This window comes from Lotus japonicus, chromosome 2 (assembly GCF_012489685.1).
Source record: "Lotus japonicus ecotype B-129 chromosome 2, LjGifu_v1.2".
In the NCBI taxonomy this organism is placed as follows: Eukaryota; Viridiplantae; Streptophyta; class Magnoliopsida; order Fabales; family Fabaceae; genus Lotus; species Lotus japonicus.
In genome coordinates, this window is record NC_080042.1 from 25887681 (window position 1) to 25905280 (window position 17600).

At 37.2% G+C, this 17600-nt stretch overlaps 2 protein-coding genes, 1 long non-coding RNA gene and 1 pseudogene across 5 annotated transcripts; 1 reads left to right on the forward strand and 3 right to left on the reverse strand.

The window, feature by feature from the left end:
* Positions 1-1139: 1139 nt before the first annotated feature.
* Positions 1140-3693, forward strand: LOC130737840 (serine/threonine protein phosphatase 2A 59 kDa regulatory subunit B' zeta isoform-like). Of its 3 annotated transcripts, none has more exons than XM_057589696.1 (2): positions 1140-2765; positions 3269-3693. In XM_057589696.1, the coding sequence occupies exons 1-2, from the start codon at positions 1524-1526 to the stop codon at positions 3281-3283; spliced, it is 1257 nt and encodes a 418-aa protein (XP_057445679.1). In that variant the 5' UTR covers positions 1140-1523; the 3' UTR covers positions 3284-3693. The 3 variants fall into 3 exon arrangements, with proteins under 3 accessions (XP_057445679.1, XP_057445677.1, XP_057445680.1); XM_057589694.1 differs by having other exon boundaries at positions 1142-2765; positions 3284-3693; XM_057589697.1 differs by having other exon boundaries at positions 1142-2765; positions 3335-3693.
* A 1262-nt stretch (positions 3694-4955) lies between these two features.
* LOC130737841 (chitin elicitor receptor kinase 1-like) lies at positions 4956-10279 on the reverse strand (annotated as a pseudogene).
* A 1690-nt stretch (positions 10280-11969) lies between these two features.
* LOC130736277 (DNA topoisomerase 6 subunit A-like) lies at positions 11970-12592 on the reverse strand. Its single transcript, XM_057588118.1, has 2 exons — positions 12264-12592; positions 11970-12003 (listed from the first exon to the last, which is right to left on the reverse strand). Exons 1-2 carry the CDS (start codon positions 12590-12592, stop codon positions 11970-11972), a joined length of 363 nt encoding a protein of 120 aa, XP_057444101.1.
* Positions 12593-12602: 10 nt separating this feature from the next.
* Positions 12603-14813, reverse strand: LOC130737842 (uncharacterized). The gene is made up of 3 exons (XR_009018974.1): positions 14606-14813; positions 13358-13432; positions 12603-13179 (listed from the first exon to the last, which is right to left on the reverse strand). It is a non-coding gene; the product is annotated as an uncharacterized LOC130737842 (long non-coding RNA).
* Positions 14814-17600: the final 2787 nt, after the last annotated feature.

Here is a 17600-nt window from a genome sequence, read left to right on the forward strand (position 1 = left end):
TCCCAATATTAAAGAATTCACTAAATAAATTATCTTGAGGAAAACATGCCTTAGTTCAACAACCAAAAGTTCCTTACTCCTAATATTATTCTTAGTTAGGTACATTGCTCTTGGAACGTAATGTTGATTATAGTGCAGAAAAACATAGCAGACAAAAAGAATCACCTCCTCAAGTATACAATTAACATGTGATTCATATTCTTATCCCCTTCCTCTTAAATCAGTCCCTAAAATCCCCTCTTAAATCATTCACCCACCCAACAGAAGCACCAGAACTTATATGCTGTAATGTTTTCATTATGGTACCATATGCAATTCCCAAATATCACCAAATTCATTGCCCCCTTGTCTCCTAATATCACCAAATTCACTGCCACCACAACACCTCATGGTTCCCATTATTCAGCTTCTTAATTCTTAAATGATAAATTATAGCAACTTGAACTAACATCGCTCATATGTCCCCTCAATTACAACTTGAACAAACATCGCTCATATAGCAACTTGAACAAACAAGCCTAGATTCCAGGCTTAGACTCCAATAAAATCTGGCTTAATGAAAAAGGTAAATCATTTTCCATGCTGAAAACGGAAAATCATTTTCCATGTTCAAAACGGAAAATGTTTACCCAAATTTACAGTGTGAAACCCTGGCAGAAACTCACTCGTATCCATACTCATTTCATGCAATTTCAGTCAACAAAACCTACCTCTAATCATCAATCGACTACCCTAATGTTCAATCATTCACCTAATTTAAACTTAAATTGTGAGAATCGGTGAAAATCAAAACTTACCTTTTGAATGTAATGGAATGGGAGTTATGGTTCTTTGAGAGAGCTTTGATGATGATGAGAACGGAGCTTGGATGAAGATATGGTTTAGGAATGCACGTTTGGGAGCGATTTGGAGAGGGAGCGATTTGGGGAGGGAAAGTGGGTTTTGAAAATATGGGTTTCAAAACGAGTTTGTTCCTGTTATAAGTTTAAATAAAACACGGTAAATGATTTGGCATGATTGGAACGGTTTATCATTTACCGTTTTATAATCAGGAGGGTCTTTCCGGTAATTTCCTCACTTTAAGTGGGGTGGGGAGCCTAAGGGGTGGGGCGTTAAACCCAATTCTGAATTCCCCTTCTACCTCTACCCTTTACTCTCTGATTAAAAAAGATTAAAACTTTGGCTTCAACAACATCTTTTCTTCAATAGGGTTTATTGGTTCAATCTCAATCTCAGTGTAAGTACTTTTCTCCTGTTTATGCTGTCAACTTCTTGGAATCATTGCTTCATACTCAGCTAATCCTTGTTTTTTGTGTGTGTGGAGAGAATCTAGGAATCATCGAGAGTGATTTTCAGAGTTTTGAGGTATTGGTTTTTTGATTAGGGTTTATGGGTATGATTGCAAAGTTGCAAATGACCCTCCAATAGTGTGATAGTGTTATTAGTTCACAAGGTTCAAAGTTTGAAACTTTGGTAGAAAATTTGAGGTTTTGGGGGTTTTAAGGTTTTGGGGTGTTCTAGATATGATCAAACAGATGCTTAGTAAAATACCACGCAGGCCTTCAAAATCATCTCACAGTGATTTCAACGGTGATGAAGGGGTGGTCAATGATGGGGTTGATTCCAATTTCACCTTTAAATTCAATTCAGCTTCTTCAAAAGTCAAAACCTTTGAATTTCAGTTTGGGTGGGTCGGATTCGGGGAATTGGAGTTTTGTACTGCCCTCTACGAGTTCAGTAAAACAAACCAAGCTAAGAAATCTGCTCCTGCAGTTGCATCCCAAGTTAGTTCTGTAATGGCTCAAAGTGTTTATGAGGCTTTGCCGGCTTTTCGAGACGTTCCTAGTTCGGAAAAGCCGAATCTTTTTATCAGGAAGTTGAGTATGTGTTGTGTTGTGTTTGATTTTAATGATCCTGCCAAGCATTTTAAAGTGAAGGACATCAAGAGGCAAACTTTGCTTGAGCTTGTTGATTATATTTCGTCTGTGAATTCGAAGTTCAATGAAGTGACAATGCAGGAGGTCACGAAGATGGTGGCCGCAAACTTGTTTCGAACTCTGCCGTCTTCTAATCATGATGGTAAGGTTGCAGATGCTTATGATGTTGAAGATGAGGAACCCACGTTTGAACCGGCATGGAGTCATCTGCAGGTTGTGTATGAAATTCTCTATAGGTTTGTGGCTTCATCAGAGACAGATTCGAAGCTTGCTAAAAGATACATTGATTATTCATTTGTGTTGAAACTTCTTGACCTCTTCGACTCTGAGGACCAAAGAGAGAGGGACTATTTGAAGACTATTCTCCACCGCATTTATGGGAAGTTCATGGTACATCGGCCGTTCATTAGGAAAGCTATCAACAATACCTTTTACCAGTTCATGTTTGAGACAGAGAAACACAATGGAATTGCAGAGTTGCTGGAGATATTAGGCAGCATAATTAATGGATTCGCTCTGCCTTTGAAAGAAGAGCATAAGCTGTTCCTTGTCCGTGCTCTGATCCCTCTTCACAGGCCGAAGTGTGTCTCTATGTATCATCAACAGCTTTCCTATTGCATTACTCCATTTGTTGAAAAGGATGTCAAGTTAGCAGATACAATTAGAGGCATTTTGAAATATTGGCCCATTACTAATAGTTCAAAGGAGGTATTGTTCCTTGGTGAACTGGAGGAAGTTTTAGAAGCCACTCAACCTGCAGAATTTCAGCGCTGTGTGGTGCCATTGTTTTGTCAAATTGGTAGATGCCTCAACAGCCTACACTTCCAGGTACTTGCGAAATTTCCCCATTCCTTTTTCCTCTCTTGTGTCCTCAGTTTTCCAGCTACCAAACAATCAGAACAGAAGCATGCCCCATGAAAATCATATTTCTTTGATGTGAATTATGGGGGAGGGTCATATTTGGAACTGAGCCATAGAAGAAGCAAATTAGTACTAAAATTGGTTTATGAAAAACTTGGTGCAAGTTCCAATGAAACAGGAATTCATTCAAGGCAAAGAAAATGTAAAAACTGAACACTTACAAAATTCTAATCCATACACAGTAGCATACTTCCAAAAGCCCAAAATTCTCTCTTTATCCTCTGTACAGCATCTCTCTCTAGTCTCTACCAATCTAGTTAACCAAGCACTATTTCTACTATCAAATACAAATGCAACTTCAATTCTGCTAGCATATAATAAAAGTATATTTCCCCGTTATGAAAAATAATTATGGAAAGAAACCATATCTGCTTGTACTCTGAGCAAAATCTATCTCTTATTGTGTAAAGGGTTGGATCCTGTAGGAACCCTTCGTTTCTAAGACTCGAACACTAAACCTCTGCTGCTGTTGATAGGAGACTTAGCCCCAAGATGAAAAGCTTGATTGGTTGAAGTGGAAGGGCCTGAAAACTTGGTCCTAATGGCATGAGAAGTAGGTGTAAGGAAGAGAAGGATACTCAAGAGAAGGAACAAGTGGAACTGCTTCATGTTCAATATTTAACTATATGACTCAGGCTAAGAGGGACAAAAGGTGCAAATGCAAATTTGGTGTGGGCTAAGCTTGTTTATATAGACAAATGGTTGGTCTTTGGCTCAGTTTTGTTTCTGTAATATGCTTAATGCCACCACATTTAATTTGTGCTTAGTATTAGTACAGTTTAACGTGAACGGACTTTTATCTCTGTCCAAATGAAGAATTATGTTTACTTTTTAATTAAGTGTATACTAACGTCGATTTGCACGGATGTGATTGTATATATAAATATAGACTTGATATAAAGCACTAGTCCAGTTTGTGTGCAATTTGGGCACAAGGTGGCCTAGCTACCCTCTGATTGGGATCAAATGGTTAATGATTGGTTTGATATCAAAATTTTTAGGTAGGGTCTCGCATAGTATCAGTGGCCTAGAATGAAGGTTGTGGGGGATGTTATATACAAGGGCCTTAATCAAGAACATTGAATATACTGAATCACATGGGAAGTATAATCCGTATATGTGAAAAGCTTCAAAACAAGGAGCCGAAGATATACAGTGAGTGGTTTTGCAATGACTTTTGACTTCATTCTAGAACGAAAATGCCCCAAGTGGCTATGTTTAGATATTTATTGACGGTAGTGTTAACACACTTAGTACTTACATCAAAGTAAAAAGTGAATAAATTTTTTTTATGAATTAAGATGAAAATATTTTCACGTTAATCATCCAACCATACACTTAGTGCTATTATAGCATTTACTTCTCTCATTAACATAATGACAGCAGTCCTCTTATGATCAATTTTTCCTATTTTAATTTTTTTTAAATTAAAATACAAATAACTAAATGTATGTCATCACTGAGTAGTGAAGATTTGCACCATTGAGTATCGTGTAATAACTACGGTGCTTATAATGTAAGGTCTCTTTATAAATTACACATGTATATTTTTGGTAAAAATGTGTAATGACGTGCATTTGATTTTATAACCGATATATCATGGGGTTGTCTAAATGACTCATGATAAAGTTTGGGTTAAATAACATATCATTCAATCACTAAGTAATTTGGAATTTCTATATTTTATTTATTAATTTATTTCCAACTCATTTATCTCCAATGTGATTGGATGATGATTATTTAACCTCTTATTTTGAAAGTATAACCCGTCTTTTTTTCTATTTAAAATTCATTTTTTAAGATATGATTTTTGTTTTTTAAGCAACTTGTAAGAGTCAAACCTCAAGTTTATTTGTTTTAATTGAGTGGTTATTTTTGTTCTCAATGCTTTCTTGAATTGACCACCCTAAAATTGTTTATGTACAATTCCACAAATGGAAATTGCCGAATGGATTTGGAATTCAAGTGAATTACCACAATCATTAGGTTCCTAGGAATAAGGCTTGAACAAAAGGGTTATATGTCAAGGATTGAATTTAACCTAATTTCATGAATTTGATTTTCAAGATTCTTTCTTTTCATAGGTTAAGAGTGAAGTGAATCGCAAAGAGGAAGGATTGACCAGATCCTTAAATTTACAGAACACTCAAATTAAGTTTAAATTTCTATACAATTACAAACAGTTGGGAAATATGTATTATGTAAGTAGCAATGGTAAAACCTATAGAACATAGACAAATATGCCCAAGAGGCCTCAAATAGAGTTCATTTTACAAACTTATATGAATATATGTACCTGAGCAGAAACATTCGCATCTCTCAATGCCTAACAAATCACGTACAATGACTGTAAACTATGATAAAATTGTTAATCCCACCACCCTTTGTACTGAATCTGGACCAGAAATACTTGTCAACATTCCCTTGCTACATTCATTTTACAAACACTGTTTACTCTGTGTTGTGAGAATTTGACCCCAAAACATGACTGGAAATGCCAAATATTTGCTTAACTGTCACCATCCTATCTTCCAGACATAAGATTCACAAGATTTTGATTTTCATAGAAGGAGCCAACATCCCAGTCGTCAGTGGTTGAAGAAAGTGTCATAAGGCAACCACAATGGATCTCATACTTGGACGCAGTTGTGGATTGTCATGTGTGCATGCTTTGGCTAGTTGAGCCATCTGCAAGCCAGAACAACTACTAGTGTTGAAATCATAAAAACAAACGTTCAAAGTGTTATAGACCCCATTTGGAAGAGCTTATATGAGTTTATCTCTTAGCTCAGAAGCTTATGCAAATGTTTGAGAGCTTATGTAAATAGTTTATTATCTTCCTATAAGCTGTTTTGAGATTATTTTCATAAGTTGCTCAGATTAGCATAAGCGATTATACCTATTTATAACCTATTTTAAGAGTATTTCATTAACATTCCAATAACTTATGAATAAGAGCAAAATTAAGTTGTTTACCCAAACACACCCCTAATAAATGTTCTCACCTTGTGAACTGAATCAACAGGGTATTTATCGCCAAGCCTTTGATCCACTAGTTTGCGAAGATCTTCTGTAGGATTCGGCTGACTAAGAACTCCTTCAAACTACATTACATAAAAAAAAAATGAAAAGAAATTAAAACCATGATTTAGATTGATGAAAAACCATGATGATGGTTGATTTGAAAATATTAACATGGACTACAGCAGTAAAAATTCTTGAGTAGAGAGATAAAAATTGACCAAAGCTACTAGGCCCTTTGAGTCAGCAATAGATTCGCTGGTCTTGACGATTGCTTCCTTAGCAGAAATAAGTTCATAAAGAACAACTCCAAAAGCATACACATCTACTTTGGGAGAGACATCTCCATATTGAGCATACCTTCCCACACAACCGTGGTAATAATTAAAAAAAATCCACATTCACAAGAAAGTGAACCTTTTACTTAACTGAATTGAGTGCAAGCAAATTTTAGATTATGTTTTATTCAAAAGAAAACAAATAAAACATCAAAATTATGGGTATCTGCTAGAATCTAAAACTTGATGCCTAAACAGAACAAGACAATAGACTTACTTGATCCGTCACTACAAAATATACACCAAAAATCATCTTAAGGATTTTAGTCCACTAAATTCTACTTGAAAAGAGGATCTTTTTGTAATATTAAGGGCTTGTTTGTAGCTAACATGCAATCATCAATATAAAGAAATAGGGGCAGCTAAAAACACATAGACATCATACTAGTTAACCTTACTAAACATAAAGTGGAACTCAGTTTTGGGACATTATCTAGTGAAGTTTCAAAACAACTATTAAATCTTCAAAATTGTGGCAAACTAAGCCACACAGGATGGAATTTTCCTTTTCTGGGGGATCACAGGCCAGTAACATGTTTGACAATTGCAATGGACGCCTTCTCTCCCTTTAAAAAAAACTGCCACGTGAACTTGGAAAATAAACTTGATTCCATGTTCATTATAAATAGAGAGACTCTTAATATATATATTAAAAGAACATAAGTTATCATACTCTGGTGGCATGTATCCAAATGTTCCAACAAGACGACCAGTGGGATGCGAGGAACTTCCAACTTCTGTGAGTTTGGTCAATCCAAAATCAGCAACCTGCAAATATAAATGTTTTATGAGCTTTCATAGTTAAACAAATAATAAAAATAAAGATAGAATCTCAAAACAAATTCAACCTTCCCCGGCAGTTTTTGTCTATTAATATATTTGCCGACTTTATATCACGATGAATATATACAGGCACTGTATTCTCATGAATATATTCAAGACCTCTTGCAAAATCCAAAGCAATCTGCACCCGTGTAGACCATGGCAGTGGAGATCTCTACTTGGAAACATTATCACTTCATCATTAACTCAAGATAATCACCATACATCATAGGTAAATAAAAGCTAAAGTATGAGCTGAGCTGACCTAACCCGAACCACGCAAATGTTGACTCAAGTTTCCATTCTCGATGAATTCATAGACAAGGAAAAGGGAGCCCTCGATACTATATCCGATCAACCGCACCTTGTGGTCATTAAAAGTTTAATACATTAAACAAAATAGGACTTGAGATTTCATGTTTAACAAAGCATGTCGGATGTATTCATGTGAATTACAGACTCAACATACAACGGGAATAACCAAGCATGTGACAAAAAATCTTCCAGCAATATATGTTGAAAGTTGTTAACTTAAAAAGTTACTTTGTAAACTAAGGCATCTTGGGTGTGCGTGCTTTCGGAGAATATTTATATTGACATACCAAAATATCGTCACCATATATACAAAATATACATGCACCCTTCTTTTTTTTTCTGAAATGTTCTTCAAGGGCAAAGTGGGAGATAGATTGAGATGTAGGGCTGTGGCTTGATTAAGTGGTACACTTCAGCAATATATTTAAATTACATGTTCAAGTCTTTCCCCTTGTATTAGGCATATTAAAGAAAAGCAGACATTGTTCTCATGTGATAGAGCCACTTCAATTCTTAAGCCATATAAGCAGTTTTGCAATAATAACAGTCAGTTTCAGCCATTAAGAGAGTCTATAAAACATTGAGTTCAAAGACAATCTATTGGTGAATTGATAAGTATTACCTTATACATGACTCATTATGCCGTTCAAGTCTACAAGCAAGTAGTTCATAGGCATCAAATTAACTTTTTAAATTAAATTGAACAGTATACATGATCAAGAGATGCCTTAGAAATAAAACATTTGCAACAGCAGAGGAAAGCTCAAAAAGAGAGGATAAGGGAGAAGAAAAAAGTGAAGACGCATAGGCAAGGTAATCTGGACTCCCAATAGTGTTTCCGTTAAGTTCTTTGGTCAATTAGATAAAATTTTCTTCTATGTTATTATGAAAGATAATATTAAGCTAAAAAGAAAACAAAAATAAAGGTTGGGGAATAAACTTTAAAATCAAAAGCAAAATGAAAAGGCTCAGGATGGATGCAATAACAAATAGAAACAAAGATACCAGGAAGTATTCACCATTAACAATCCTCTACTACTAATCTACTATTTTCAAATCTAAATAAATTCCTGATGCTACTCAAATCTGAAGACGACGACCGACCACAACAATCAAGCCTTTCCCACTAGGTCACATCATGTCTTACCGTAAATAATTTAAATCTTTCTTAATGGTTCTCTTTATAGGTTTTCTTGGTCTCTCCTACTTTATTGGGCTACAATCCATCTAATCTACACTCCTTATAGAGGCTCTCACAAAGTCTTCTCTACACACACATATTCAATCCACCTAAGGCTGAGATTCTTTCATCTTTTCCGCAGCAAGATCCAACTGTTGGAATTACTAAAAATTCTCTCAGAATAAATCTCCAGCTGCATAGTTTGCAATTCAATACGAAGAAAAAATTAATACTTCTAAATGCTTAATGTTTTAAAGGATCAATACCAGGTTAAGATGATGAACACGTGCAAGGACTTCCAATTCAGCGAGAAATTCTTTTGACGCTTGCATATCCATCTTCTTGATGGCAGCTCTCTGCATAGGAAAAGTCATTGCTTATATAATGAGAATATAGATTCTGCAAAGTACCAGATGGAATGGCTCTTAAGAACAAACACAATTTGGCCCATCATCATTATAACATAATATAAACCGATATGTTGCTTCAACCACTGAGCTTCATTTTACTGTTATTCAACGTGCAGGAAATATAGTAAACATTATGCGGTAATGTCAACTTCAAGCAAGCAAAGATAAAAATTCTTATTAACAGAGAGAAAATGAAAGGAGAATTATTGAATAACTGTTTATATATTGCCATTATTTCCTCTTACCTAGTTTGGTTTTTTAAGTCTCCTAATTCATCATTGTAAAACCATTTTGAAGTCTTAATCCTTCCTCACAAGTATTTTCTAGCTTGGCTTCCACAATGTGCATCTCAAACAACCAACAAATGACGTTAAAATATCGATACATGGAAGGATGACATTATTTAGGATCATTGACCCATTCATAACATACAGCATATAATATCACCTCATATCCCAAAATGACAAGAAAAATTTACTGACCCCCAACTGTGATGAATCATGAATTATCAAGTTTTTCAGCTTCTCTTTTTTCCATTTCATGTTTCAGTTGTAAAACATAAAAGCTTAAGGACTATATTTAACAGAATGTCACACAGTATCCATACAGTTATACCATAACATTCAATTTCAACAAGTCTTCGTTCAAACTGACTATTAGTCAAATACTAAACCTTGATAAAACTTTTCTCAAGAAACACTTCCAATAATAGACAGTTATATATGTGATTACTAACCTCTCCCCCAGCTCCGCATAATAGAAAGAGCCAAAACCACCTTGACCAATTTTGTTAGCCAAACTAAAGTTATCTGTTGCAGTTGCTAGCTCATCATACGAAAACTCCACTGATTTGTCCACTGTTATGCCTGTCATGGTAGCAGCACCACCGGGCCCCGGTGTTTCATTCACAGTACTATGGGAATTTTCATCTGAAAAGCACCAAATCATGAACTTCAGTTTTAATTTTCAGAACATGTAAGAGTCAGAGGCACTGAATGTTGAGCAAGGTTCCAACAAGAGTAAAAAGCAGCAAGAGTAAAAAACACAAAATAAAAAGATGTCAAATGCACTTACTCAACCGCTGAAGTTTTAACAGTAAGTAAACCTTCGTGAGATATTTAGACGAAAAGTGATTTAGTGCTTGAGTTTCAATATTGCGGTTGGTCTCGATCATTAGTTTCAACTCCCAAAGCCAGATCAATCTTCGTCAGTGGCAGCATGCAATGTATTGGTATGGCAAATGTCTCTGCATCACTCGGCCTTATGCCGAGCCAATTCACATATGGTATTGTCATGTGTTCATTAGCGTATGCCATTCTTTTAGATCCACGACAATATACTGACAGAATTTTTAACCCATGAGGATCACCATCAACGAGTCCAAGCACAAGTAGGTCGAATCTCATTTGCAATCGCTTGACAAAAATGCGGGTGGAAATATTAGGAACCTACAACCACTAAGCATGCTCTTAAAGACCCTAAGTGGTTGGCAGCTATGAAGTCTGAATATGAAGCTCTCATGACCAACAATACTTGGACTTTGGTGCCTCTTCCCAAGGGAAGACATCCTATAGGGTGCAAGTGGGTGTTTAGAATAAAGGAAAATGCTGATGGCTCAGTTAATAGGTATAAAGCCAGACTTGTGGCTAAGGGATATCATCAAGTGAAAGGTTTTGACTATGCAGAAACTTTTTCTCCTGTTGTTAAACCTATTACAATTCGTTTGATTCTTACCTTGGCTGTGTCTAAACAGTGGCATATTCACCAGCTTGATGTGAATAATGCCTTTCTTCATGGTGCCCTCCAAGAAGAAGTATATATGCAGCAGCCTGCTGGTTTTCAAAGTTCAGACAAGACCCTAGTTTGCAAGCTGAACAAAGCTTTATATGGGCTCAAACAGGCTCCAAGAGCTTGGTTTGATAGGTTGAAGACAGCTCTAATCAAATTTGGGTTCAGGGCAAGCTGTTGTGATCCTTCCCTCTTTACTTTCCATCATAAGTCAAGTATCATCTATATTTTGGTCTATGTAGATGACATCATTATCACAGGGAATTTTCTGCCCTTTATTCAAGAGATTGTTCAAAAGCTTAATTCTGAATTTGCTTTAAAACAATTGGGTCAGTTAGACTATTTTCTTGGTGTTCAAGTCCATCACTTGCAAGATAGGTCTCTCCTACTTACTCAGACCAAATACATTGGTGATCTTCTTGAAAGAGCAGACATGGCTGAAGCTAAAGGCATCTCTACACCTATGGTCAGTGGTGCCAAACTAAGCAAGCATGGAGCAAATTATTTTGCAGATCCTACACTCTATAGGTCCATAGTTGGGGCCTTGCAATATGCCACTCTTACCAGACCTGAAATAAGCTTTTCAGTCAACAAAGTGTGTCAATTTCTCAGTCAGCCCTTGGAGGAACATTGGAAGGCAGTTAAGAGGATATTGAGGTATCTAAAGGGTACCATTCATCATGGCTTGCATATCAAGCCTTGTTCTGTGCATTCTCCAGTAGCTCTAGTGGCATACTGTGATGCTGATTGGGGATCTGATCCTGATGACAGGAGGTCCACCTCAGGGTCCTGTGTATTCTTTGGTCCTAATCTTGTCTCTTGGACCTCTAAGAAGCAAACTTTGGTAGCCAGGTCTAGTACTGAAGCAGAATATAGGAGTCTTGCTAATACCTCAGCTGAGTTGCTATGGATTCAATCATTGTTACAAGAGCTGCATGTTCCATTCACAGTTCCCAGAATTTTCTGTGATAATATGGGAGCTGTTGCATTAACTCATAATCCAGTTTTGCATACCCGCACCAAACATATGGAGCTTGACATTTTCTTTGTTAGAGAGAAGGTGCTGAATAAGTCTTTGTTTGTTCATCATGTTCCTTCCATTGATCAGCTTGCTGACCTCTTCACCAAAGCACTTTCTCCTACTCGTTTTGAAGACCTTAGAAGCAAACTTAATGTGACTGAGAAACTAGTTTCTCACCCACCTTCAGTTTGAGGGGGTGTATTAGGATATATGTAGTCACATGCTGACATGGCATTGCTGACATGTCAATCTGTAACAGAATTAGTTATTAGGTGTAACAGAATCAGTTACACACTGTGTAACTGATTCTCTCTCTCTCTTAGTAACAGCTTGCTACGCAAGCTTCTCTGATTCTCTATAAATAGCTAAATGCTATTCGTGTAATTCAACTTTTCAGAAATACAATTCAGTTTACAATTCAGTTAGAATCTTAACAGGAAACATCAGATTGTTCTCTTGCAGTGATAATAATGCATGGGAAATTCACGATAGAACCGTTCTTCCGCCAACCTCATAAAGACACCATTTTTTTCCACAAGCAAGATAAACAGAGCATCAGACTCTAGATCGGTAACTTTGGCCATGTGGTACGGAATCGACTTGCCACTCAGACCTAATTTTGCACAATCAACTAAATCCCCATCTTCCTTAAAGCACAAATTACCAATTACCGTTCCTTTTGAAGCGCCAACAATATGAAGGTTTGACCGTGTGCATCCAAGAATGCAAGCAACATCATCCAAGACACCATCAGAGACGTTCTGCTTCTTGAACAAGGATAAAGACCTGTTCAAGAAGCAGAACGTCTCTGATGGTGTCTTGGATGATGTTGCTTGCATTCTTGGATGCACACGGTCAAACCTTCATATTGTTGGCGCTTCAAAAGGAACGGTAATTGGTAATTTGTGTTTTAAGGAAGATGGGGATTTAGTTGATTGTGCAAAATTAGATCTGAGTGGCAAGTCGATTCCGTACCACATGGCCAAAGTTATCGATCTAGAGTCTGATCCCTCTTAGTTATATAGACATCATCAATGAGGAGTTCCATGACGATGTACAGTATCCGAGAAGTGATACGTGAATTTCTGGATCATGTTTCTATTATAGAAGGTCCGGTAGAATTTGCGCTTCTTCAGAACATGGCGACGTGCACGTATGCTTGATTGGAGCGGGAGCATGAGGGGATTTCATATGAGAATTTTGTTTCATTCTCCACTGAATCCAAGTGCTCAAAAGTCAGTCTTACGACCTTATCTAGCAGCATGGTGGAGTTTGGTCGGTCCTCCACCTGGAAGTATTCATCATAGTCAAGATTCTGCAGTGGCGTCATAGTATGGATGGAATGGTACTGCTGTATGATGTTTAAGATTTCTGGGAGTGGCTTCACCTGATCCTCCAAGGGACGATCAATGTCCATGGTATCTCCCTTGAGAATTGACAATTCGAGAGAAAAAATTGAAAAATTGACAGCATGTGAGAAACAAAAGACAGTGAAATTGAAACAAGCAGCGAAAAAACAAAATTGTTTGATCATGCATGAACCATGAAAGGAAGAAGAGAGCGGTATTGATATGGCTGAGATCAAAGAAGAAAAAGAGAATTACCTAGAGTCAACCAATTATATTTTGACCGCTTTCAATCAAAGAAACTAATCTGATCACACAATACTCTGCAGGAACCTGAAAATCAGCAAACAAACAATTAGGTTGCAAATAACCAGCTATAACTGCACTCAAGGGAAACAAAGAGCAATAATGGAAACGTTTACAAGGGTACTCAAAGCCAAGCACCAATAACAAAAATAATATCCAAACCATTTTTTCAATATGAATTTAAGCATGCCAAACCATTTTACTACATGCTTATAAAATTATATGGGCCGATGCAATTAAAGTCAAACTAGTCTATATGCCCATTCAAACTCAGAAGGAAAGAACCTGAAACATGTAGGAGATATTCTCAAGCAAAAGCAATAGTGTTCTTTGTTCTAAAGCAATTTAAAAATAACATCCAATCAAAAAGTCCAATAAAAAAGTCTCAGCACAAAATAGCAATGGTTCTTGGTTCTTGAAGACCCTTCACTTCAATAGCACAACATTCCACTCATTTTCCAGAGTTCTATTATAACTCAGTAAAAATTAGGCTGAACTCTTGCTAGAAATCATCATGGGTTGAATCAACACCATACATTGAAGACAGAGGTCAAAAAAAAGGGACAACCAGTTGGATACTTAATTAAGACATAGCAATAGATCATTAGAAGATTCATTACAAACTAAAAAGCAAGCCAAGACAGTTCAGGACAAAACACATATTCACAAATCACAATGACTATTGATATTGAATCCTAATTACCTAATAAAAATTGTAACATTGTAGCCTCAGTCAATTGCAAGCATTAATTGTCCATGCAATGTCACAAAAGTGCACCAACACTCATGTCAACAGACAAACTAGCTACCCATTTCAGGTTATCTCACACATAACATCCCACAATCCCAACCCCAATTTTCAAAGTGTCTGGGCTTCCTCAAGTGTATGAACTTGGTACAGGCCCACCCCCATGACACTTATAACACAGTAAAACTCATAATTCCTAAAACTGAGCACTGTGGATGTTTCCTCCAAATTTTTAACCTTCAGTAACCTTTTGCTTTTGGAAGAAAACATCAGAAACCCCCTTCTTTCAAAACCCTCATTGCTTGATAGAATAAAAACCCATAAACTTGAAGCAAACAAAGCACAGAAATCAAAATAAAATCACGCAGCAACAGCATAAACGAAATCGCAGATTGGGGAGAAACGAAGAAAGAGGATAAACTGCAGAAGAAAACGAAGAAGATGGGGTTTACCTTTTACTGTGCGTAATCAATTTATGGAGGGGAATTTTGAGCTGGAATCAGGAACGAATCGAGACGGTGGTGGCGATTAGGGTTTGAGGACGGTGGAGGTTGGCGTCGCTGCCCTAGGTGCCTAGGTCTCGCCGCCGTTGGCGTCGCTCATCTTCTTCTTCCGCAAAGAGACGCAAAACTGGATTGGGAATTGGGATTCTAGGTTAAGTTTTTGTATCCTTTATTTAAATTATTTAAATTTAAAAAACCGGTTTATAAACCGGTTCTTCAAATTTGGACCAGGTAACCGAACCGGATTTTTAAAATGGACCGGATCAGTTTTTAAACCAAAAAATAAAGTGGATTTTTTATAAAACGGTTTGGACCGGTTCCGGTTTGGTTCACCAGAACCGGTTTTTTTGCACACCCCTGAGCAAATAACAAGAATTAGTTGATCAGTGATTCTTCAATCTTCCAGTGCTAATCTAATAAAGGATAGATTGTTCAACAAAATCTCAACAAACAACGAGTTTTGACATTCTAACAGAAGTGAATGCAGGGAATGGCGACACAAGAAAAGAGAAAGGAAAAGAGCCAGAGCAGAAACGAACAGATCAGGAGAAAAGAGCCGGAGCCAAAGACATACCACGGGGTCGACAATCCTGTGCGCGGTGAACGACGGAGCAGGGTAACGATCGAGAGAGTGGAGGAAGTCTCATCGCTGAGAAGGTGCGCGAACGACGGCGGACGGAGATGCCAGTTATGAGTCTCTGAAGCGGTGTGAATTGGAATTGAGAAATGTAACATTTATGTTCTGTTTGGTCTTGGTTGTGAAGGGAATATAATAGGAAGAAACTGATGAAGAAAAGAAAATGAGCGGAAAATATATTATTTATTTATTTATTATTTGCTTGGGTCACCTGGTCCATTAGCTATGCAATAGAGATCGATGTATATTTAATGAATGTAGATTATTAGAGAGATAACAAGTGAAGTGTTCTAGTCACCTCTGAAGCTATAAACATCAATAGCGTTGGCACTTGACCCACAAGGGTATGGTCATAAGCGGACACCATAAGGGTGATCAACGTGATCTAGTTCAGGAGTGGATCATTCTGATCTAACTGGTAAAGTTCTTGAGCGGCCTCATGAAGGGTAGAGATGAAATAGTTAAGGCACGAAGGCGCCAAGTCAAGCGTGTGCTCGGAAGCTCTGTTAAGGACTTCTCTCGCACTTATAGAGACTCCACACACGGACATTGAGTCTATAAATATTGGTTCTATCGTTCATTTACGACTATTTATGCTTAGCATTTCTTGAGTTCTTCTAAGACTCATAGACTCTTTCTTTGGCCACTCATTGACTTAAGCGCCAGAGTGTGTTCTGCAGGTACTCAATACTCTCCCTAAGCTCAAGACCAGCACCACCACATTCTCAAACCAGCCACTGTAAAGCTCCATTGCCTAGCACCGCAAAAGCAACAATTCTAATTCCGAGAAAAATAAGAAGAGAAATATGTGATAAATGTGATATGTAATATGACCGGTCGGAAGAGAGATATAGAGTGAAAAAAAGGTGTCAAAGACATGCTTTGCTTTGTGGTACATACATGCAGTGCATAAACTGTCAAGTTTTCATAACTATAATGTGGTATTTCAAGTCATTAACCAAATGCAATATTTCAACAACAATTTTTTTTTATAAACCAAAGTGTTATTAATAATAGAAAGTAGAGTACAATGGGTATTCCAACCCTTGGTACAAATGTAAAATGAAAAGAGAATATAATCTAAGGCCCTACATTAACAGAGTATAGGCCTTTAGAAAAACAGAACAAAACAATTCAGATTCTAACCCATTAGCCAGGGCATATAATCACGGGCAACCAGAGAAGGAGACCTCCCATCATGTCCCTCCTTTTAAACCACCAAGCAAGGGGCCCAAGGCGAAAAACAGAAGGAAAATACGCACCAATCTACTGAACTCTATCTAGTAGAATTTTCCAAGCCAACGATAACACACTTGAGGGTGCTTTGAGTGACCATAATTTATGATAAAGTCTATGTGGTGGTTCCCTCACCTCTCCTTGTAAAACTGTGTAAGCTGAGCTCATTGTAAACATTCCCGCTTCCTCCTTTGTCCAGACCCATGAGTCTCTTATGCCTTATGTGGGACTGAAATTTGACAATTGGGTTCTTAGAGCCTCCAATGCTTTTGTTATAAACTTAAAATTCTTCACTTCTTTTTTCCCTATATTTTCATGTTCTTTTATTCATGTAGATCAAGAAGGCAGCCACGAGAGAATCACTTCAACTAACTAAAGTTCACTCTAATAAAAAAACCAATAATCACTTCAACTAACTAAAGCTAAGTGCTTGTATATTTTATTCATTTTCTATAGAGCGAAATAAACAGAAAACTACTAGTTCAGGGGGTAATTGGGAGAAAAGAATCTAACCACCCAACTCAGTGAGAAAACTGATATGCGTACATATGATGGAATTTAATGAATAAGAATGGTCTTCTATTGCATTCAACTTGCATCACATTTATCAATTCACTTGAAACATGTAAAAGCTGGTCCTGGACCTTTGGTTATGGCTATAGGCTGAACTGATGCATTTTGCTCTCAAAAAAAAACTAAAGCTAAACTAACTCAATTAGTTTTTCATCCCCCTCAACTCATGACAGCCCCACTAAAATAGAGAAACCAAAACAAGAATGCAGAGAGCATTTTCTAGCAACCCATCACTAACACATATATTCCCACCCTACAATCATCTAATTGACAACACATCAGAGAGAGTTTGAGACAAAACCAAGCTGAGAGTTTGCATCATTTGAATGATTTGAGGAAATCAATTTAGGGAAATCAAGCTTGAGAAAGGAAATAAATTTTGCCATTTAGGGTTAGGGAAATCAGTAATACCTGTAGTCTATAGAACCGCAGAGCTAGAGAGAGGGACGGCTGGACTGGTCTGGTGGTGGAGCGGCGGCCGGCGTGGTGGCGCGCGTT